Here is a 24,600-nt window from a genome sequence, read left to right as displayed (position 1 = left end):
CGCTGTATTGTGCAAAGCATAACAAATGCTACCCATCTTCAAAACTCTCTATCGCTATCAGTCCTGTGACAGCATAATCACATCTTCCTGTGTTTGTGTCCTCTCCAGCAAAAACAGACGTGGCCTTTAAGGCGTTTCTGGATGAGCGCAACCCCAAACAGCAGCATTCGTCCACGCTGGAGTCATACCTGATCAAACCCATCCAGAGAGTGCTGAAGTACCCTCTGCTCCTGAGAGAGCTGCACTCGCTCACAGACCCCGACAGCGAGGAGCACTACCATCTGAACGGTGAGAGACTCCGGTTCATGTGGCTGCGTTTAATGTTTTTGAAAGAAGTCTTTTATGCTTCCCAAGACTGCATTTATTTGATTAAAAATACAGTAAAAATTTTAATATTGTGAAATATTATTAAAATTTAAAATAGCTGTTTTCTATCTGAATATATTGTAAAATGTAATTTATTCCTGTGTTCAAAGCTGAATTTTCAGCACAATTCCTCCAGTCTTCAGTGTCACATGATCTTCAGAAATCATTCTAATATGCTGATTTAGTGCTTAAGAAACATTTCTGATTATTATCAATGTTGGAAACCGTTGTGCTGCTTCACTTTTTCTACGGAAACCATGATAAATGTGCTTTTTCAGGATTCGTTGACGAGCAGAAAAGTCAAAAGAACAGCATTTATTTGAAATAGAAATCTTTTGCAACATTATACAGTACAGGTCAAAAGTTTGGAAACATTACTATTTTTAATGTTTTTGAAAGAAGTTTCTTCTGCTCATCAAGCCTGCATTTATTTGATCAAAAATACAGAAAAAAAAATGTAATATTGTGATATATTATTACAATTTAAAATAATTGTTTTTAAATTTAATATACTTTAAATTATCATTTATTTCTGTGATGCATGTGAAGCTGAATTTTTAGGATCATTATCACATGATCCTTTAGAAATCATTCTAATATGATGATTCATTATCAAAGTTGGAAACAGTTCTGCTGCTTAATATTTTTTCAGAACATGTGATACTTTTTTGGGATACTTTGTTGAATAAAAAGTAAAAAAAAAAAAAAAAAGAAGAAGCTATGTTTTTAAAAATATAAATATTTTGTAATAACAATATACACTACTGGTCAGTAATTTGGGGTCAGTAATTTTTTTTCTTTCTTTTTTTTACATAAAATCAATACTTTTGTTCAGCAAGGATGTGTTAAATGGATAAAAAGAGAAAACAAACAAAAATATATTATTAGAATATATATTATTAGAATTTTTTTTTTTTTTTTTTGGAATAAATGCAGTTCTTTTTAAACCTTTTATTCATCAAATATATTAGACAGCAGAACTGTTTCCAACACTCATAATAAATCAGAATATTAGAATGATTTCTAAATGATCATGTGATAGACTGGATGTTACATGTGACACTGAAGGCTGGAGTAATGATGCTGAAAATTCAGCTTTGCATCACAGGAATAAATTATTTTTTTAAAAGTATATTCAAATAGAAAACTATTATTTTAAGTTGTAATAATATTTCACAATATTACTGTTTTTTCTGTATATTTTTGATCAAATAAATGCAGGCTTGATGAGCAGAAGAGACTTCTTTCAAAAACATTAAAAATAGTAATGTTTCCAAACTTTTGACCTGTACTGTAAATGTCTTTACTGTCATCAGTTTAATGCGTCTTTGTTAAATGTATTAATTTGAACTAGTAATTTCTTTAATAAAGTGTAGTGTAATGTCCAAATAAGATGTTATAACTGGAGATCTGTTTTAAAGCCATCAATCTGAAGTCTTACGTTTCAACCAACTCTCTGAATTCACTGCTATATAATTGACATAGAACTGATATATAATTAATTTTCTCTGCTGTTGTAGTTGCAATGAAAGCCATGAACACAGTTGCCAGTCACATCAACGAGATGCAGAAGATCCACGAGGAGTTCGGAGCCGTCTTTGACCTCCTCATCTCTGAACAGACTGGAGACAAGAAAGAGGTTTGTGAACTGTACATCAGTTTAAATCCAGGCGACTCATTTCACTGGACAAGCAACGTTTTACTGTTTGCATCGCTCCACATGTCCAATCCCAATTCCTCATTTGGCATCAATACTAACTGTGGTCTTTTGGGTCCATCCATTGATTATTTATGATTTTAAATGATCTTTTTTCTAAAATGTGAGTTGCTCAGTATTAACTTATGTTTATGCAACTATTATATAAAACAATATCAAACTAATATTGTAAAATATGGTGTCAGTTCACTCTTTATTTTTGCATGCGAGTGTAGCTTGGGATAATACAGAACATGGGTCTCAAATTTTCAACCACATGCAGCTGCTAAAAATGTAAAACTGTCAGAACATATTTTCTCATTTATTCCTGGATTTACTGTCATCTGTCTGCACATTTAAATCTTATTATGTGAATGCAGTGAAACTTTAGTTGCATAATGTGGCTGTATCTCTGAACGATGAAGCCAGGGACAGACGAGATCCCTTTTGGATTACAGATTGCGAGCTCCGTGTGTGTGTGTGTGTGTGTGTGTGTGTGTGTTTGTGCGAGCTCTAACAGTGGCGTCTTCTATGATTACAGGTTGCTGACTTGTCTATGGGAGATTTACTCCTCCACACCAGCGTGACATGGATCAACCCGTCCTCCTCACTGGGAAAGTGCAAGAAAGAGCCACAGCTGGCCACATTCGGTACGTTCTGTTCCCACACTGGCTCAACTCATGATAGATAGACAGACAGACAGATATGTAATTTTGTTTCTGAAGTGTAATGTTATATGTTTCTCCTCCAGTGTTTAAAATGGCCGTAGTGTTCATCTGTAAGGATTACTCCAAGCAGAAGAAGAAAATGGTGAGTGTTGTGATCTCCACTATCAGAGCAGTTGAATATTTCGGCTGTGGATGTTACGCCCAAACACAACCCTCTCTCTCGCTCCCTCTTTTCATGGGCTTACAGAGGTATTCAGCAGTTAACTGGGTGTTGTATTCATGCTCTTGTTTGGTGCAGTATCGTACAGCGTTCACACCCTGATCCCAGTCAAAGAGATGAATAATGACATTTTTCTCACACATCTGTCACTGTTTCTCAGGGTGGTTCTCACAGAGCATCGGTCTCAGGTGAAGAGAAAGATCCGTTCCGTTTCCGTCACATGATCCCCACTGATGCGCTTCAGGTGCGCACACTGTCCAACACAGGTAAGCTCACCTGTGACCCCGTCAACACACACAACAAACCAGTGAATGATGAAGTCAGACCCTATAGAGGCAAACAGGGAGCTGAACACAGTGTGTGTGGTTTCAGATGGAGAGAGTGCAGCTGTGTGTGAGATCATCCATGTGAAGTCTGAATCAGAGGGAAGACCAGAGAGAGTGTTTCAACTCTGCTGCAGGTCAGTGTCTCTGGCACTAAAACAATGAGGGGACAAAATCTCTCTCTCTCTCTCTCTCTCTCTCTCTCTCTCTCTCTTTCTACCTCTTTCTCTATTTTTTTAAATAAATGTACAAACCTGATTCCAAAAAAGTTGGGACACTGTACAAATTGTGAGTAAAAAAGGAATGGAATAATTTTCAAATCTCATAAACGTATATTTTATTCACAATAGAATACAGATAACATATCAAATGTTGAAAGTGAGACATTTTGAAATGTCATGCCAAATATTGGCTTATTTTGGATTTCATGAGAGCTACACATTCCAAAAAAGTTGGGACAGGTAGAAATAAGAGGCCGGAAAAGTTAAATGTACATATAAGGAACAGCTGGAGGACCAATATGCAACTTATTAGGTCAACTGGCAACATGATTGGGTATAAAAAGAGCCTCTCCGAGTGGCAGTGTCTCTCAGAAGTCAAGCTGGGCAGAGGATCACCAATTCCCCCAATGCTGCAGCGAAAAATAGTGGAGCGATATCAGAAAGGAGTTTCTCAGAAAAAAATTGCAACGAGTTTGAAGTTATCATCATTTACAGTGCATAATATCATTCAAAGATTCAGAGAATCTGGAATAATCTCTGTGTGTAATGGTCAAGGCCGGAAAACCATACTGGATGCCCGTGATCTTCGGGCTCTTAGACGGCACTGCATTACATACAGGAATGCTACTGTAATGGAAATCACAACATGGGCTCAGGAATACTTCCAGAAAACATTGTCGGTGAACACAATCCACCGTGCCATTCGCCGTTGCCGGCTAAAACTCTATAGGTCAAAAAAGAAGCCATATCTAAACATGATCGAGAAGCGCAGGCGTTTTCTCTGAGCCAAGGCTCATTTAAAATGGACTGTGGCAAAGTGGAAAACTGTTCTGTGGTCAGACGAATCAAAATTTTAAGTTGTTTTTGGAAAACTGGGACACCATGTCATCCGGACTAAAGAGGACAAGGACAACCCAAGTTGTTATCAGCGCTCAGTTCAGAAGTCTGCATCTCTGATGGTATGGGGTTGCATGAGTGCGTGTGGCATGGGCAGCTTACACATCTGGAAAGGCTGCAGACTGTTATAAAAAGAAGAGGGGATGCCACACAGTGGTAAACATGGCCTTGTCCCAACTTTTTTGAGATGTGTTGATGACATGAAATTTAAAATCAACTTATTTCTCTCTTAAAATGATACATTTTCTCAGTTTAAACATTTGATATGTCATCTATGTTGTATTCTGAATAAAATACACATCATTGCATTCTGTTTTTATTCACAATTTGTACAGTGTCCCAACTTTTTTGGAATCAGGTTTGTAAATAAAAAAATATTTTATATGCATTATAAAATAAAAAAGAAACATTAATTATATTATATATTAATATTAATAACATTAATGTGTATTATTAACATTAATATATAATAATTCATTTTCATGCATATTCAAAAGTTTTTAAAAAGTAATATGTATTAAAATCTATTTATGATATATTTTTAATATATTTAAAAAATATATATAAAAAATAGTGCTGTCAAATGATTAATCGCGATTAATCACATCCAAAATAAAAGTTTTTGTTTACATACTATATGTATGTGTACTGTGTATATTTATTATGTATATATAAATACATACACATACAGTAAATATTTTGAAAATATTTACATGTATATACATTTATATATTTATATTCTTATATCTTATATTATATATAAATATATTTAATATATAAACATAACATATTTTTCTTAAATGTATACATGCATGTGTTTGTAATTATATATACATAATAAATATACACAGCATACACGCATATATTATGTAAACAAAAACTTTTATTTTGGATGTGATTAATCGTGATTAATCATTTGACAGCACTAATAAAAAATAATGTATAAATATATTTTACCAAATAGTTATAAAAAAGAAAGCTGTCACCATCTGGTGGAGGAACCTTGTACAGCCTCAATCCACATTTGTTACTGTTATGTGAACTACAAATATCAACCATATTTATCTGAGCCATTTTTAGAGCATTGGATTTTGAAAGTATGTTTAAAGTCAGTATTAATAATAAACTGACATTGTTGAGCAAATTTGTATCTTAAATTGTGTCTGCAGCTCTCCAGAGAGTAAGAAAGACTTCTTGAAGACAGTTCACTCCATCCTGAGAGATAAACAGCGCCGTCAGCTGTTGAAGACGGAGAGTCTTCCTCTCAGTCAGCAGTACGTTCCTTTCGGAGGAAAACGCTTGTGTGCCCTTAAAGGAGCCCGACCAGCCATGAACAGAGCAGGTACACACAAAGAAATACTCTTTTTCATCAAAGATACATTAAAATGATAAAAAGTGACAGTGAAGACATTTATAATGTTTCTATTTCAAATAAATGCTGTTCTTTTGAATCTATTTATCATGGTTTCCATAAAAATATAAAGCAGCACAACTGTTTTCAATACTGATGATAATTAAAAATGTTTCTTGAGCAGCAAATCAGCATATTAGAATGATTTCTGAAGATCATGTGACACTGAAGACTGCAGTAATGATGCTGAAAATACAGCTTTGATTTATATATATATATATAGTTATAAGTATTATTATAAGTAATGTCAGATCTCTGTGTAAAGCATGTTAGTGATGCTCATGTATTTGTATGTTCTCAGTCTCTGCCCCGACTCGCACTCTGGGCCGCAGGAAACTGGTGCGGAACCGCTTCACCATCGACACGGACATTGTTTTCGACACCGAGCCCGACAGCGACTCGCCAGATTCCCAGCATGCTCAGCAGCAGGGCATTGTTCCGGCGGGCGACACCGACCGCTGGGTGGAGGAGCAGTTCGACCTTCAGCGCTACGAGGAGCAGGAGCAGGACGTGAAGGAAACAGACATCCTGAGCGACGACGACGAGTTCTGCCAGTCCGCTCTGAGCCCTTCCACCGACCCGGACGTGGAGGGTCCACTTTCCGCCCTCTCGCTGGAGGGAGACACGGCTGAGGAGGAGGAAGAGGAGGAAGAGGGCAGCAAGAAGGACTACAAATCCCAGCATGCCAAGCTGTCTCATTTAGGGAAGCAGTGTGCCATGTCGGTGGCCAGTGTGGATGAGCAGGTGCCCGGCGAGGACATCTGGGTGCGGCGGGACAGCAGCACAGAGAACGAAACACAGGACGGAACCCAGAGCTGAAACACATCGGGAGACAGACTCGATTAAAGAAATAATTCACTCGAAAATTACAATCTGCTGAAAGTTTACTCACCCACAGGCGTTCCGAGATGTAGATGGGTTTGTTTCTTCATCAGATTTGGAGAAATGTAGCATTGCATCACTTGCTCAGCAATGGATGCTCTGCAGTGAATGGGTGCCGTCAGAATGAGTCCAAACAGCTGATAAAAACATCACAATAATCCACAAGTAATCCACACCACTCCAGTCCATCAGTTAATGTTGTTTCTGACTAATATATGAGTCCATAATCTGAATCAGGAGAGAAATCTGCACAAATCAGAAACCAAAACAGCTCTAAATATGTGGGTGGATTTTGATGTGAAAAGACAACTGGAGATTATTATGGATTACATTTATTCATTTATCAGACGCTTTTATCCAAAGCGACTTTTGCGGAATACATCAAGCGATTAATCTTGAAGAGTTCAGTAGACACAGGAAGTTTCAAGCACTGTTCAGTTAAGTGCAAACTAGATGGAAAGATTAAAGAAAAGAGAAAACAAAGTTGTTGTTTTTTTAATTATGGACTGGTATTTTAGCCAGATATAATGACAGCTTTGTTTCTTACAAACACACAGTTTGTGACATACAAGACATTAACTGATGAACTGGAGTGGTGTGGATTATTGTGATGTTTTTATCAGCTGTTTGGACTCTTATTCTGACGGCACCCATTCACTGCAGAGGATCCACTGGTCATCAACTGATGGAATGCTACATTTCTCCAAATCTGATGAAGAAACAAACTCATCTACATCTCGGATGACCTGAAAGTGATTACATTTTCAGCAAATTTTAATTGTTGGGTGAACTATTCCTTTAAAGCTCGCCAGTCAAATCCATCAGCCGATGCATGACAACAGTTTCTCTGTGCTAATACTCCGAATGGTAGACATTCCTTTCCAAGTAGCTGTAAGATATGACGCTTTAAACACATTAGATGAGCTCTACATGTGCGCTGTGGCCAATCAGAAACCGCAGGAAATGTGGTGGTACAATCAATAGAATTACAATTGCACATTCGCCGTTGGACCGCCAACGTCTGCCAAACATTTCTGTTTCGTTCTTGATGTCGTTATTTGCAAAATAAGGGCTGGGATTTATTTATGATGTCCTTCAGAAGTAAGAAGAACGACAGCCTGGTGAAATATCTCACTTTTTCATTATTTGTTCAGCATTGTCTCATATTTGTACAGAGAAGCTGTAAACGGCATTTTAATATTCGTGTTTATTCCTTTACGATTTATCCGAAATGTACATATATATGTGCACTATTCTGACCTGAAATATACATGTAATTTGAAATATTCACCGAGTAATTGTGTTGAATATTGACTTAGATGTGCACATCTCAGGTCAAAATAATGCTGAATGAATTTTTATGATTCCTTTCTCAGAGCGGAGGATTTTTTTACAGCTCATTCTAGGTCACTATGTCCTGTTTTACTTGAATTTTGTTGATAAATGCAATATGATTTATAGCTGATGGACTGTTCTGTTCCTGTTTAAATGGTTTGTTGTGGTTCAGCTCTACATGAATGACACATAATGACCGATTTGATGCTTACACTCACGATTGTTTATAGAAGACGATCCGAGCCCTTACACGGACAATGCATACAGTGTAATTTTTTTTTATTTTATTTATGTTTAAATGTGAGTATCTCACATATAAACTTTGGGTTCATGTTTTTAAATTCCAAAATTTGCTGAATGCAATCAAGAGAAGCCACTGGAAAATATTTTAGATGATACTGACCAACCCAACCCTAATCGAAAACGTTCCCATTGAGCTATAGAAATGCATTTTTATTTTGTATATAGAGCTGTGGATTGATATTATATCAAATAAATTGGTTTCGTACATATCAAAAGCCGGTTCCCTGTGATTCGTGGATGCTTCTGCATTTCCAGTGTGTCTTCACACATTTACACCAGTGTTGTTAATAAGAAGCACTTCTGCTTGTGTCATCTTGCCCTTCATGTGTAGAAGTCAATGATAGTGGAGTTTCAGCTGTACAGTGCTCTGCATTGCTGGCAGATGGAAGTACCAGGATGGCTTCGGGCTGAATGTTTGAGCAGAAACTCTGGAGTCAAGAGTGAAATACAAGACGAGTGAAGCTATCAATCTCTCAGTGCTCAGATGAATCTGAGATAGACGAGCTGATAGAGTTCTTCTCCTCAGGCCAGACTGACATCAGCAGACCACACACGCAGCAGCATCTTCATGACCTGTAATTCTTTCAACATTTATGAATGTTTTTCATGTCACGTCAGGGCAAATTGTCACTGATTTTTAGCTGTTTTGCATGTTTAATTTGAGAATTTTTACATTGTCTTGGTGTTAACATTTACTTTTTTAATTTTTTGCTGTTTTCATGAATTTTCATAATTGTTATACAGCTGGAAATGTATCGCTTATATTAGATTATATATTTATAGATTTGTTTAATTATAGCATAATTTGTAATTATAACATTAATTATATATTTGTATCTTTAATAATAAGATCGATCTGCCTCCCAATGATGGAAGTTGGTACCATACTTTTGTGCAAAATATTTTTTGCAGGCCTGCTGTTCTTAGTGCATAGAAATATAGAAAATATACTGTGCATAGAAAATGCATGTTTTTGTTACAGCAGAATATGTGAAAATTACACATTACTGTGTTGCTTACATTTCAATTACTATGTTAAAAGTAAGGGTTTTTGTTGTTGTTCTTTCTGTCTGTTGGCTACTACAGTTTTGACAGATGTTGAGAAGATAAATAATGAATACTTCCACATTTAATCTTTGACTTGAAGGATTCAGGATTTACTAGAGGGCTTCTGTTGAGAAAACAAGGTAAGTTAATCAAGCTATTTATTTTTTTTTACTAAATGAACCAACAATTTGGGCTAAATATTAGCCTAATTTACAGAGTTTCTAAAAGTACTGTAAAAAAAATTAATCATGGTTTTACTACAAAATATATATATATATATATATATATATATATATATATATAGATGTTTAAGGCGCAGTTTTAAACAGATGCGCTAGATGGCGCACAAACATTTCGTGTAAATATGCAATTTGTTTTTTTGTTTTTTTTTACAAAACTCTACTTAAATGCAGCATATATGTATTTTTCTGGTCATGTATGAACGCGAGAAGTGAAAAGATTTCTGCTGTGAGGTTAAAGGAAAGTAAAGGTGAAGTCACGTGATGTTAAATGCCACTCTTGTTCTCTGTCTGAGGCTGGATGTGTGAGTTGACCTGTTTTTATAGTCTATGGAGTTGACACATGAAACTCAGTCTCAGCAGTCTGACCCGTCAGACAGGTTTTAAAGTTTCTGTTGACTTTACAAAGCACCTCTAACCGCTTATAGTTCACTGTGTTTTACATGAACATTAGAGACATTTTAGCTCAGGTGAGACACGCTTCTGCTCTGTGAGCTCTTGTTAACATACTCAACATGATCTGATGCTCAGCCAGGGTTTTTATCTGAATCCTCCAGGCCAAGGAGGCTAAATTAAGCATCATTAAAAATGCAGTAAAATATATTTACATTAAATAAAATACCAGATCATAGGTATGAAACTAATTATAGGCTATTCTTTAGTTGCTTTTGTTTGTAAATGTCACATATTTCATTTCCCCTCTTCAACACACTGAAGTGTGAATACACTTTTGTTTCTGAAAAGGGATTATGCAATATATGCAAAACAGTGACACAGCATCAGCTGTCGGATGAAAGGCACCTGTCACAAAATAATTTTGTTCCTCATATTTTAATTTTGGCGGCTTAATGCATGGATTATTTGATGTGTTGAAACAGTTTCGAGAATTTTTTTTAAAAAACTGGTCATCCTCAATGTAATCTTGATTAAATTGAGGTCAAATCTATTAGAAGAGTCTCTGATTTGATTGAATCACTTAGAAGGACAAGATTCAGATTAGCATTCTTACAGTTTGATTTATTCAGTGTATTATGTTGCTATGTCTTAGCAGTGTTACTGATAATGGTTTTAATTACTCACAAAAGTTAGTTTTCACTTGCAAGTGACGACTGGTGAATGTTGCCATTAGCTGTAGTTCTACTCTCTCGAATAATAAGCATCTCACCCTTACTAGTTTCTCAAATGAATGGTTAAAGTCATATGTGCACTTCTTTTAATATATTTATGTATGTATTTTCACATTTTGCAGCTTCTTTTCGACAGCAAGGTCTGGATCAGAATGAGGGTGAGTAAATAATAAGAAAATAGTCACTTTTGGAAACTAACCCTTTAACCCAGTGGTTCTCAACCTATTTGACCTTTTGACCCCCAGTTATTTACTAAAAGATTCAAGGGCCCTTCATGTAATATTATATATTTCTTTTGGAAAATATCAGGTGTGTGTGTGTGTGTGTGTGTGTGTGTGTGTGTGTGTGTGTGTGTGTGTGTGTGTGTGTGTGTGTGTGTGATTTAATAGATTTTATGATTTAATGAAATTTTCTTAAAAAAAAAAAAAATATATATATATATATATATATATATATATATATATATATATAGTATATAGATATGTGTGTGTGTGTGTGTGTGTGTGTGTATATATATATATATATATATATATATATATATATATATATATATATATATATATATATATATATATATATATATATATATATAATATAAAACATCTAAAATCGGTTGTTTGTCATGTGTTTTAATGAAATATACTTTCTAAAGGTATAATTATAACTGGATAAGTATTATAAATGTGATTACAATTATTCCTGTGATTATTCAATGCAAGTGAAATTACCAGAAATAATTAATGCATTAACATTTTATACTGAATTATATATCAAAACCTCTAGAAAATGTTACCAATGATTTTTATTAATTGAAGTCTAGAAATCACAATTCCCTCATATATCCACATTTTCAAAGAAACCTTTAACTGTTTTCCATGAAAAAATGGTTGAGAGAACGAATTAAAATATTGTTCTTAATATTTTCTGTTTTAGCTTGTTTTAAAGCTTGATTTATGTTATTTTAAATTATTGTTTTATTTATTTATTTTTTAATTGTTTAACTTTATTTTTACTATTTTATATTTAATTTTAAAAAAAATTGTAAATAGTTCTATTTTTATTTTAAACTATTTTATTTACATTTTTAATTTTAAGTGATTTAATTTTGAATTATTTATAGTCATACTGCAGCCACTGCTTTAGCTCAAGGTTATGTGTTTAACCAGCGAGATCAGTTACTGCTACATCAACAGATGCTTGAACTTATGGACTTGCTTTAAAAACAAAACTCAAAAAGTAAATTTGTCATCAGCGGCCAGAAACCAGCGTTACCGCATAGCACTGATGGACCAAGCCCCTCCTATCTGATTCCTGTCAGATAACCCGTGTACATTTAATCAAACACGCTGTGTTTCACCTCACTTCTGCCGTCATGAGGGCTAAGCTGGAGATCCTGGCTCTGGTTCTGGGTGCCGTCGGTCTGGTCGGGACCATCGCGGTGACCTCCATGCCCATGTGGAAGGTGACGGCCTACATCGGGTCCAACCTCATCGTGATGGAGACGCTGTGGGAGGGGTTATGGATGGCCTGCATACGGCAGGCGGACATCAACATGCAGTGCAAAGTCTACGACTCTCTGCTCATCCTTCCGGCGGACATCCAGGCGGCCCGCGGGCTCATGTGCGCCTCCATCACTCTCGCCGTCCTGGCTGTCCTGGTGTCCGTCTGTGGGATGAGGGGAACAGACTGTTGCCATGATGACACCAGGGGCAAGAATGTGATCCTGCTGGTGGGCGGGTGTCTGTTCGTCGTCGCTAGCCTCGCCACTCTTCTTCCGGTCAGCTGGTCCACTCACTCCATCATCAGAGACTTTTACAACCCGATGGTGGTGGAGGCGCAGAAGCGGGAGATCGGACAGGCGCTGTATGTGGGCTTCGCCACGTTCTTGCTCCTCCTGATCGCGGGGGTGATACTGCTGTGCCGTTACGGCCCCCGTCACAGGAAGGACGAGGAGGAGAAGAAGCCATACATCACAGTGGAAAAGGACAAGGCCGGGATGAGCATGCTGGGACGGACACCCTCTTCTGACACGTACCCGAAGAGTCAGTACGTCTGACAGACAGAACTCACTCACTTCACTTCAGTTTACTTATCACTTTTATTTCTTTGCAAATTTTGATCTGCATTTATGTTTCTTGGCCATATGAATCAGTGAACTGAATCCTGGTTAATTAGATTAAATGTTCCTCATTAACTAACTAAACACATTAGTGTCTGATGATGTGATTGTAGATTATATTTTCAAGCATTTTGTGTTGTAGTTCTGTTCTTGTAAGGTAAAACTGAAATGTACTTGTGCATGCACAAACATATGATTTACTTACTGTGTTTAGAATTTTAGTAGGGATTAGTAAATGAAGAATTAGACTAAACAAGCTGTCATAGTTATCTTAAAAATATGTGCATTATTTGCAAAAAAAAAGTACAAATGTTGTATTATTTATTTACTTATAATGAAATATATTATTATTATTATATATTTTAGTAACTGATTTATTTTGTGTGTGTGTGCGTGTATATATATATAAATATACACACCGAGACTTGTAATTTGCACTTACATATAGTTGCTCTTTTGTTAGTTTGGATAAAAGCATCTGCTAAATGACTAAATGTAACTGTAATATATACACACACACATACACACACACACATGTTTGTTTTTGTGAAAAGTGGGGACATCCCATAGACGTAATGGTTTTTATACTGTACGAACTGTATATTCTATCGCCCTACACCAACCCTACACCTAACCCTACCCCTTACAGGAAACTTTGTGCATTTTTACTTTCTCAAAAAAAACTAATACTGTATGGTTTATAAGCGGTTTGAAAAATGGGGACATGGGTTATGTCCTCATAAGTCACCCTCTCCTTGTAATACCTGTGTGATACCCATGTCATTATACAAAGTTGTGTCCTGATATGTCACAAAAACAAAGACACACACACACACAAAAAAAAAAAACAACACACACACACACACACACACACACACACACACAGTCTCCATCTGTAGATATCTCATCCATCTAACAGAAGACCAGCGTCAGTGTGGTTTACATTTAGTTTCACTTACAGTACATGGCTTTGGGAGTGGCAGATGCAAATCAGCAAATACAGACAGCATGTCAGTATTTTTAGGCATGTTTTAGATTACCCTGACAGCTTTTTTACTCTCATTCCCAATTTCATAATTCACACATGTATAGAAATAGCTGGGTAAATCATATGTTAGCAGATGCACAAGTTAATGTTATCATTTTCCTACAAACACAGAGATACAGCAAATCATTTCCCATAATATTTAACAGTACAATATTAATTTATAAATATAAGTAATAAAATACTTTATAATGTGTGAGTGTGTGTGGTTGTGTGCGCGTGTGTGTGTGTGTGTTTTGACACTAAAGCCTCTCAGGTTCCACCTCCATCATTTGTCAGGTTCTAGTTTCGTGTCTTACCTGGAAACGCTGTGCTGCCTGTAACTCACCTGCCCTCTCACTGACATACAGCAGCTGAAGGAAAATGCAGTAGATCAGGGCTTCATGGGGAATTCAAGTTCAGGAACGTCTTGACAAAAAAATGTAAAATAAATAAAGAGTTTCTTTTGACAGTAAAAATAGAAACAGGAAAATCACAAATTTGATGTATGTTCAATATCTTGATTGATTCTGTTAGATAGCAGTGAAACACATGGAAAGCAAATAGACTTTTGCTTTTGTCTTCTGCTTCTCAGATTTCTTTTAAGATCTCTTTCAGAAGGTACAATATCTCAAACTGTGCTTGGATTTGCCAAGATATTGAAGCATGCAATCAGTGTCAGAGATCTTTATATGAACTCAAACATTTTCCTTTAAATTCTTCCAAGAGATGAACCATTAAATGATCTGAGCTTTTAAACACATTCATTTTATATGTGACCTATTTGATTTGTTTGTTTTTCCCCAGGAATTTTAGGAAAAAAAACAGAAACGAAGCAGAAACTTAAAAAGAAGCAACAAGATGCAAATTGGAAGGTTGTTCTGGGAAAACGCACGTCTTCTGTGGTAAGTGCAAGGTGCACTACTGCTTTGTGTCACAGAGAAATTGTTTCAAAGATGCACACAGGAAATGACTCTAACGTGACTTGATTTATTCCTAGGTTAATTTTGTTATGAATAAACAAATGAGCAATCTGTAAAGCAAAAACCTTACAATTAAAGTTGAAATGTTATAATGTTCAAGTTTATGATAAAAAAAAGAAAGATACACACAGAAAATGACTTTAAAATGACCATATTGATTGATTCTAAGATATTTAGTTTGTTACCAACAAACTGTTTTGACCTGACGTCCATTGAAATGGACAAAAAAAATTACAATTAAAGAGTATTGAGATTTGTAATATTCGTATTCGGTCTCATTTATCGAAGCCTCATGAGCTGGGAAAATGTAATTTTATATTTTTCAAAAACTTGAAACATAATTCATGTCTGAAAAGGTTAAACAGTTCAAGTATCACCAGTTTCCTTCGAGCTGTTTATCAGGTTCTCCAGGAGCAGGTGAACCAGTCTGTTCACATTACATCATTAACATTTTTCTTGTCTGTAAATACCTGTCATCTGGATCTTCCGGGCTCAGTTGAGAAATACTGCAGTGAAGGAGAGCAGCGTTACATCTGTGTCTGATCCTTCGTTGTTTTGTCCTGGCACTCGACCATCATGTCTTACGCCGGGTCTTACGTGGCCAAATCCTACGCGGACAAAACCTACGGGGACACTGTGTACACGGGATATCCGGATGAGAAGTCGGAGAAAGAGGTGTATGATGAGCAGGTGAAGCGTGAGAAGAGAAAGAGACAGGAATCTATGTGCTGCGAGGTGGTTGCGCTGATCATCGGCTTCATCGGCCTGATCGGCGTCGCCTCCGTCACAGGACTCCCGATGTGGAAGGTCACGGCGTTCATCCAGGAGAACATCATCGTGATGGAGACGCGTTGGGAGGGATTGTGGATGAACTGCTACCGGCAAGCCAACATCCGAATGCAATGCAAAGTCTACGATTCTCTGCTGTTCCTCCCGGCCGACCTCCAGGCTGCCAGGGGTCTCATGTGCTCCTCCGTGGCTTTGACTGCCTTCGCTTGCATCGTGTCGTCCGTAGGCATGCGCTGCACCCGTCTGGTAGACTCCCGTCCCAAAACCAAGCACATTGTTTTGGTGAGCGGAGGGTGTTTGTTTTTGGCTGGCTGCTTGACCACCATCATTCCCGTGTCGTGGACAGCTCATGTGATAATACAGGACTTCTACAACCCGTTGTTAATCGACGCCCAACGTAGAGAGCTTGGAGAGGCTTTGTACATCGGATGGGTCACTTCGGCTTTGCTTTTCAGTGCCGGGGTGATTCTGCTCTGTCGACATGCACCACGGACCCAGGATAAAGAGAACATGGCATCTGTTCTTTATCGGGCCGGATCGGCTCCATATAACTACTCCTACAGGCCCGGATATGGATACCAGCCTGCATACGGATACCAGCCCGGGTATAACTATCAACCAGCCTATTCTCCTGTCCCCACAGTTTATAACCCTAGGTACTGAGACACACAGTGAGTGCTGTGCTTTACCAGTAAAATCTTCTATAGAGACTCCAAAAAGGAAGTTGAGTTGGGAACAATCTGCATTAGGATTCAGAAGAAAGCAGGACTGATGGAGCCTCATTTGATTAAATGTGACTGTTTATGTGAATATTAGTTTTTACATACTTGATTTGAACGCATTTCCTTCTTGTCTAAAAGACTGTAATTTGCACAGAAATAATATGCAATATGTGCTAAAATTAAGAACACCAACATGTGGGATATTTTCACACAGCATTTAACTGTGTATCCGTGACTTAATGTTGACTCTGTCATATGATTGTGTTTGTTTTCCACTTTGTTTTTCCATTTTCAAAGCACTAGTTTGATTTTAATTGTACTAAATAAATGTGTGAAAAGAAATGTGGATGTACTAGTTCCTGGTCTGGACACTTGATGACATCATTTTGTTGTTTTTTCTTAGCCCAGTGTTGGCGGAACTGGTCGAACCAGTCGAGGTGGTTTTCCAGTGTATGTTTGTCTTCTGTTGCTTCATAAGCTCAAAGCATCACGCCCCTAATGCAAATTCACCAGCACTGACTGTGTGTTTGTGAGACCAAAAGACATGTGTATGTGATCTAAGATGTAACTGGAAAAAGTCAACGCAGCAAAACAGTGTTATGATCCAAATTCTTATCTGCACTTGCTGATGAAATTGAATAAAGTATCAGTTACTGTCAGTCATCTTATAGACCACAGAAACTTGATTTTGTATACTGTCTGAAGAAAATGCTTAATAGTGCAAAGTTTGCTAGGTTGTTGCTAGATGTCCTGAGTGTTTTTTATCATGTTATTATGTTATTGCTAGGGTGTTCTGCATAGCAACATTCTAAAAACACATTTGGCAATAAATGGAATTACAAAAATAGGCAAAGGTTGCTAAGATGTTGCTATGCAGATTCTAAGGTGTTTTGAGCAGTTACTATGTAGCTGTTAAGACACTAGAAACCTCATAGGAGCATGCTAAAAACTGCTCAGAACCCCTTAGCAACTATATAGCAACACCCTAGCAACCGCACAGTAACATTCTAAAAAAGTAGAACCCCTTTGCAGCTGCATAGCAACACTGTAGCAACCTAATAGTGACATTCTAAATAAATTTTAAACCCCTTAGCAGCTACACAGCAACACCCTAGTAACCACATAGTAACATTCTATAAAGCACTCAAAATCCCTCCCAAGTAAAATAAGTAAAATCCCAAGCTCAGTCACATTCTAAAAAAATTGAAGAACCCCTTTGCAGCTGCACACCAACATTCTAAAAACTACTCAGAACTCCTAAGCAGTTGCATAGCAACACCTTAGCAACCTCAAAGTAACAATCTGAAAAAATAAACATTTAGAACCCCTTTGCAACTGCACAGCAACATTCTAAAAACTACTCAGAACCCCCTAGTAACTGCATAGTAACATTCTATAAAGTGCTTACAACCCCTAAGCAGCTGCATAGCAACCTCATAGCAACAATCTAAAAAAAAAACAATTTAGAACCCCTTTGCAGCTACACAGCAACATTCTATAAACCACTTACAACCCCTAAGCAGCTGCATAGTAACACCCAAGCAACCACTTAATAGCATGCTAAAAAAAGCACTCAGCATCAAATGGAACTACAAAAATGGTTGACGGTATAAAGGTTGTTAGGTGTTGCAATGCAGCTGCTAAGGAGGTCTAAAAGTTTTTTTAGAATGTTACTATGGGGTTTCTTTCTTTTGTTCCCTCAGAACACCCTAGCATCCGTGTAGCAACATGCTAGAAACCACTCAGCATCAAACAGAATTTTAAAAGTAATGAAATTCCACAGAAATGACAAACTTTTCACCTTTAACTAAAGGTAAAACATCAACATTAAGCCATCAGCTGACTTCACAAATGTTCTTCTGGACATATCAGACAGCAATTTAATGAGCCGCAACACCAGTGGTGTTAAACATTGACAGCAGTCCAGAGCTGTTGTGTGTTTGGCTGTATCTGGCTGTTCAGTAACCCCTCCAGCTACATTTCCTCACTTAACAGGATCTCTGCCAGAAAATGGTGCCTGCTGAGCAAACATCAACATGGCTACGAGCTCCTCCTCCTCCTCCCCCAGTGACACAAAACCAGACACAAACACTCGCAGGGGGGATTTGATTTCATAGCAACCAGCTCCGGCGTTCCCTCCCTCCCCTGAGCGAGAGGGCGGAGGCTGGGAACAGGTGAACACCTATCAGCTCCCATTCCAGCGGGATGCAAAACCTCACAGTCAAAACCATTCTTCACTCTTCAGGCTCCTGGAATCATGGCGAACAGCGCCCTGGAGATCGTGGGAATGTGCGTGAGCCTGATCGGCCTCATCGGGGTGGCGGCCAGCACCGGGATGCCAATGTGGCGGGTGACGGCCTTCATCGGGGAGAACATCATCGTGATGGAGACCCGGTATGAGGGCTTGTGGATGAACTGCTTCCGGCAGGCCAACATTCGGATGCAGTGTAAGGTGTACGACTCTTTGCTGGCGCTGTCTCCGGACCTCCAGGCCGCTCGGGGGCTCATGTGCTGCTCCGTGGCATTGACCGGGCTGGGTTTACTAATCTCCATTGCCGGGATGAGGTGCACGGCATGCATCCAAGGGAACGACCGTGCCAAGCGGATGGTTCTGATCATCGCTGGCTGCATGATCCTAGCGGGCTGCTTCTGCTGCCTCATCCCTGTCTCCTGGACCGGACATGCCATCATCCAGGACTTCTACAACCCCTTGCTCATCGACGCCCAGCGTAGGGAACTAGGAGAAGCGTTGTACATCGGTTGGGTGTCTTCCGCCTTCTTATTCGCCGGTGGGTGCATATTCACCTGCTGCAGCGGCCCCCTGGACAAGGGCCCGGATCCGAGGTACATGTACAACAGGAACGCGCCATTTGTGGCCTATCAGCCGCAACCCGTGGCCTACCACCCTCAGCCGCGCTCGGTGTACAGTCACCCGTCCGGGCCACCTTCGTTCATTGAGCAGTCATACCAACCGTCCAGACAGCAGTCATTCATTCAGCCTTCCAGACAGCAGTCGTTCATACAACCGTCCCGACATCCGTCCGCCCGCAGTGCCGTGGCTTATCTCTGAAATCCAGCTGGACGTTTCACAGGCTTGAGTGTTTGTGTTTGTGTGTGTGTTAGAGAGAGATGGAAAGGACGACCAAAGTTTTAAAAACAAAATATTTGGATTTTTTATATATACATAAGTTAGTTGTATACAGTATTTCATTTTTTTCCTTGTTTCATACTTGGGAATGTTTTTGGCTACATTTAGATGTTATTTCTACTCATATCTCTGCAGGAGCAGATGACAGATGGAAAGGACTTCTAACCAAAGCTGTTTTTTATTTTTTTATTACACAAGGTAAAAAATACTATTTGGAAATATTTAAACAGTTTTAAATGTAACAAACTTGGGCCTACATTTATTTTTTTCCAGTTTCATCCTTAGGAATGTTTTTGAATACTTTGGCTTTTTAAATGTCTAAGTAGGTGCAAATGAGATGGAAAGGATGGACTTCTAACTAGAGGTGTTACGAAAATAAAATTTGAAGGGAAAAAAAATGTTGTAAATGTAACAAATTTAGTCCTACATTTAATATTTTCCTTTTAATTTCTTGAGAATGTTTTTGACAGAATTTAAATATAGTTTCAATGGCATTTTTTAAATATGCAAGTAAGAGAACTGACTGAGATGAAGAATTGTTTAAAAAAAAATGGTTTTGTTTTATATGATTCATTGTAAAGTACAGATCATACCTCAGGATGTTGTAAAGAATGTTATTTGAGGTATTTTTGTATTATCTGAAAGCTGTCTAAAATAGAAACAAGGAAATACGTTTAATATTCAGATATTATGTTTTTTATGTAAATATCAAAGCACAATGCAATGATTTAACTCAATAAAGCAGTAAAACATATCCTTAATGATAAGATATTTGCTATTCCTCCTCCTATCAATCTGCATTTACAGGTGATTTTCAAAGATTGTGTTCTGGTTTCTGCTGAGTATTTGCACAGTAATAGTTCTCAGAAGAAATCTCTTCATCTATATGCTTCAGAGGACATGTTTTCTCAAAAAAGTCACGGGGGCTGAGTTACAGGTAGGTGCTGAATTTGGTGATTTAGTTCAGCTCAGTGCGTTCAAGATCTTTATGCCCTGCAGCTTCAAATACACAAAGCCGCAGTGAAACGTAAGAAGACTATTGTCTTGACACAGACACACCCAGAGAATGAGTCACACATGAGCTGCTTGTTAGTATAGTAGTGCTACAGCAGAACCAGGAAACGGATCAGAACTATCTGTGAAACCTGAGAAATACACACCCACACATGAAAACTGAACAAGCAGCTTTAAAGTTTTAACTGCATACTTTTGGACAGACGCAAGGTGTGAGACCTGTTTCACTGGGAACTGTTATACAGAGTAAATCAGTTTTTTTTTCTTTTCTTTTTTCTATCAGATGAAACACAGCATATTGAATAAAATAATTATATAAATAAATCTTTGCCTTACGTAGCAAGTGCAAAATTGGTGAATTTTGCTGTGAGGCATTTTAAGGAATCGTAGGCCAATATTTTAATGGTTTTGGTTAACAACAACAATAACAACAACATAGGCTTAAATGTAAACAAATGTAGGCAGCAACTTGTCTGATGAGATTCTTTTGTTGCCTTGGTTCAAGAAGAATGCAATCCCAGAATGCACTGTGATGAGCTCATTGAAGAAAAAATATATAAAATTAATTTGCATTTGATTTAATACCAAACAATATTGGTCAAACAACATTAAAAATGTAATTTTCAAGCAAATACCGAGTTATATGCACACTGTATTTTTATGATTATTAGGGTCTTGCATTATTACCTTAGTGTCCTATTTTATTACTGTTTATGTGAAGCAAAAAGTTGCTGAGTGTTCTAAATCACTCACTTATGTGGCTCAATTTCAGCGAGGATGCTTCTTTTTTAAAAGTTAGCTACCTGAGAGGGTAGTAAACAACAAGACAGCTCACTAGGTTTTAAAACAGAGGTATTACGTATGCACTCTGATGGCCTCAGTTCAGGTTACTAATGCAAAAAATGTGGGTCATCACCATCACCGTGGATAAAACGTATGCATGATAAATGACAATAATGACAGTAAAAACAGATGATGCTTTTAGCAGCAACCAAACATACTTTAGTTAACAAAACTGTATGTTGCTGCCTAGTCAGTCACAGACTATCCACTTTATTTTTAAGGTAAGAGAGGACCCGGCCATATTTGTTCGAGACTTCCGGTGTCATTCTCTTCCATTTATTCGTGCGGCTTGATATTGTAAACTGGTATTTCTTATCATATGGTTTTAATTTATCACTGTAATTATAAACACACTGGTTTGCAGCACAAATAGCCAAGTTTTACCATTTACTGCACTTTGTTATTCTTCAAGTTATCTATAGTGCCTAATGAATCGGAGGTCTTCACATAAAATAGATTATTTCTTTGTTGCCTAACAAGGTCAATAAAGGACACTCGTTTCAGCTTCCAAAAACAGAACTAACTTACCTGTAACCAGATTGGCGCAGCGGCTCTCTCTAGTGTTGAAGTGTGAGAATTTTATAAGTTTGTGAGTCAAGGTCATCTGTTCATTTGAGTGTGTGTTTATTTATGTGAGAGAGACTTTGTTGACAGCATATATGACCACTGGTCATTAAACACACCACCAGCATCTCCACTTACCCTCATCATCCTCAACCAATCAGAATACGGCTATGCCACTTTCCCATAACAAAGAGAGTAAGTTTAACATTATCCTTAAGCTGTTGAAGCATATAATATCACACTGTCCTGTTTAATCTGGAAACAACATTTACTACATCTATCACACCTGTGTTTGGCTGACAGACTCGAGACCTCTGGATTTGGACATTAAATCACTGCCCAACAGGATTATCTTTGTTCAGAACAGGGTGAGTGGATTCATTCATTTGTTCAGGGTAGTTTGCTGTCATCTGAGGAGACGTTCATTCAGGACATGTTCTTCTACAGAAGAAAAAAAAAACACTTTGGTATTGTACAACTGAATTAAACATTTGATTAAGAACCAAATTAAGCATAAGGTGATGCAAATGAAAGTGAGTCTGTCAAAGGAAAAGGTGAATTCTGTTTAATAGGTCGAGAGGTCAAGGTTTGCTGCTTTTATCGGTCCAGAGACCCTGTTGGTAGAGGCAATAACTACACCATCATGAGGCTGAAAGCATCTTTATCTGTTCAAAAGTAGCCATACCAATCGCAATTAACAATGGTAACATTGTGAAATATTATTAAAATCAAAAAATAACCATTGTCTATATTACATTTATTGTAAAATGTAATTTAATCCTGTGATGCACAGCTGAATTTTCAGCATCATCACTCTTGAGTGTCTTCAGTGTCAGTGTCAATGTTGAAAATAGTTGTGCTGCTTCAGATTTGTATGGGAATTATTATACATTTTCAAAGAAACAAAACATTTAAAAACAAATATTTTGCGACATGATTAAAGTCTTTACTGTAACTTTTGATCAATTTAATGCATCCATGGTAAATAAAAACATTAATTTAGGCTACTAAAAATCATTACAAAATTTGCAATGCAATGGAATGTTTCTAAAATTGATACTGGAACACTAAAGCAAAAAAGAGCAAGCAAAAGATACAAAACCATGCATCTTAGAGCAAATGTTGTGAGTATTGCACAGTACTGTAAATCCCAAATAGTTTATAAAGGCTATTATAGTAGATATTTTGGCAGTGGCTCTTAAAAGTGAAAAATTGCCTTAATGCTGTTTGCATTTAAAAGCATTAGTCTGGTGCTGTTAAAAACTTGACCGATTAAATGCAAGAAGCATCCTGTGCCAAAGGCCTCTCATGTAAATTTCGAAACCAATTATGTCTGTTCCTCTACTTTTAGGAAAACTGATGACATAGTCAAAAGCGTGTGCGTCTGAGGTCAGTGATGGTTCAGGGCAAGTGTGAACTCATCGCTCTGTGTCTGGGCATCATCGGTCTGATCGGCGCGGTGGCTGTCACGGCTCTTCCCATGTGGAAAGTGACGGCGTTCATCGGTGAGAACATCATCGTGATGGAGACGCGCTGGGAGGGTCTGTGGATGACGTGCTACAGACAGGCCAACATCCACATGCAGTGCAAAGCCTACGACTCTCTGCTGTTCCTGCCGCCGGACCTGCAGGCGGCCCGTGGGTTGACGTGTTGCGCTATGGCGCTGTCTGGAGTCGGGTTGCTTGTGTCTCTCGTAGGCCTCCGTTGCATGTTGTGTCTCAGGGATCAACCACGGGCAAAAAGCCTCATTGCAATGGCCGCAGGGGTAATGCAGATTTTAGCATCCGTTTGCATAATCATCCCGGTCTCTTGGACGGCCCACAACATCATTAGAGACTTCTACAACCCTCTACTGATTGACGCCCAGCGCAGGGAGCTAGGAGAGGCGCTGTATATCGGTTGGGTAACTAGTGCTTTTCTGTTGGTGTCTGGAATTATATTTCTCTGTCGTCGTGTTGATCCAAAACCAGTTTCATTTCATGCTCGTCCACCAGCTCACAAACCCATTTTAAACCGCGTCCAGACCTTTAACTCTATAAGACACCAGCCTTTGGTCCAGAGCAACAGTCTTTCCATTCAACAGCCTTCGCCGTCCGTGTTCAGCTACGCCATAACACCCTCCACTGGTCAACATTCACCCTACAGTATGCAGGCCATGGCCACGGGGTCTTTAGTGTACAGTCAGAACGGTCAGAATCTGAACTATTATGGCCAAAATGTGATGCAGTACGTACCCAGGAACACACATTACCCGCGTCAGCTTTCCACACACTTTAAAGGAAGCAACAGCAGCGATCCGTACTCTTCACACGCCACCGGATCCACGTTTCATCCTGTGCCACAGAATCCGCTCTTCGTAGGGTACAACTACTCCAAGATGCAGCCGTACAGCTCGGACAGTAGCTCTGCATTGTGTATATAAGTGTTTTTGATTAATTTTAATTAAAAAACAAATATGCTCACAAATCTTGTGGGCATATGAAGCTCTTCAAGGCAGTGATTCTCAACTTCTTCACCATTGTTCATTGTTCACCATCCACAAACAAAAAAAACAAAAAAAAAATAAATAATATTCTCCTCTTCTTTTATTTTGATTTTTTTTTCAGCCAAAGAGAGTGGTAGTATATCAAAATAATTAAATTAAATAATTATAAATAAA

General features: G+C 38.0%; 5 protein-coding genes across 11 annotated transcripts in view; all 5 read left to right on the top strand.

Annotated features, from left to right (window-relative positions):
* LOC109052842 (rho guanine nucleotide exchange factor TIAM1-like) overlaps nt 1-7,272 on the top strand; it is an 83,366-nt gene extending 76,094 nt beyond the window's left edge. For all 7 annotated transcript variants that reach the window (XM_042740176.1, XM_042740181.1, XM_042740175.1 and 4 more), the window contains 8 exons: nt 109-288; nt 1,887-2,005; nt 2,604-2,712; nt 2,814-2,872; nt 3,111-3,216; nt 3,323-3,410; nt 5,561-5,733; nt 6,104-7,272. In XM_042740176.1, the coding sequence (XP_042596110.1) occupies nt 109-288; nt 1,887-2,005; nt 2,604-2,712; nt 2,814-2,872; nt 3,111-3,216; nt 3,323-3,410; nt 5,561-5,733; nt 6,104-6,621 (1,352 nt within the window). In that variant the 3' untranslated portion in view covers nt 6,622-7,272. The remainder of the gene's footprint in view (nt 1-108; nt 289-1,886; nt 2,006-2,603; nt 2,713-2,813; nt 2,873-3,110; nt 3,217-3,322; nt 3,411-5,560; nt 5,734-6,103) is intronic.
* Nucleotides 7,273-11,804: 4,532 nt separating this feature from the next.
* On the top strand, nt 11,805-13,236 carry LOC109058614 (claudin-8-like). Its single transcript, XM_019075813.2, has one exon. It carries the CDS (start codon nt 12,108-12,110, stop codon nt 12,789-12,791), a length of 684 nt encoding a protein of 227 aa, XP_018931358.2. The 5' UTR covers nt 11,805-12,107; the 3' UTR covers nt 12,792-13,236.
* Nucleotides 13,237-15,339: 2,103 nt separating this feature from the next.
* LOC109058627 (claudin-4-like) lies at nt 15,340-17,035 on the top strand. The gene has a single exon (XM_042740233.1). The coding sequence runs from the start codon at nt 15,438-15,440 to the stop codon at nt 16,311-16,313; it is 876 nt and encodes a 291-aa protein (XP_042596167.1). The 5' UTR covers nt 15,340-15,437; the 3' UTR covers nt 16,314-17,035.
* Nucleotides 17,036-17,160: 125 nt separating this feature from the next.
* On the top strand, nt 17,161-20,261 carry LOC109058626 (claudin-8-like). The gene has a single exon (XM_019075826.2). The coding sequence runs from the start codon at nt 18,630-18,632 to the stop codon at nt 19,440-19,442; it is 813 nt and encodes a 270-aa protein (XP_018931371.1). The 5' UTR covers nt 17,161-18,629; the 3' UTR covers nt 19,443-20,261.
* Nucleotides 20,262-21,924: 1,663 nt separating this feature from the next.
* Nucleotides 21,925-24,430, top strand: cldn8.3 (claudin 8.3). Its single transcript, XM_042740229.1, has 2 exons — nt 21,925-22,309; nt 23,293-24,430. The coding sequence occupies exon 2, from the start codon at nt 23,338-23,340 to the stop codon at nt 24,361-24,363; it is 1,026 nt and encodes a 341-aa protein (XP_042596163.1). The 5' UTR covers nt 21,925-22,309; nt 23,293-23,337; the 3' UTR covers nt 24,364-24,430.
* The last annotated feature ends 170 nt before the right edge of the window (nt 24,431-24,600 follow it).

The sequence above is a fragment of the Cyprinus carpio genome, chromosome B15 (assembly GCF_018340385.1).
Source record: "Cyprinus carpio isolate SPL01 chromosome B15, ASM1834038v1, whole genome shotgun sequence".
NCBI lineage: Eukaryota > Metazoa > Chordata > Actinopteri > Cypriniformes > Cyprinidae > Cyprinus > Cyprinus carpio.
Note: the sequence above shows the minus strand (reverse complement) of the source record. Positions and strands in the feature narration are given on the sequence as shown.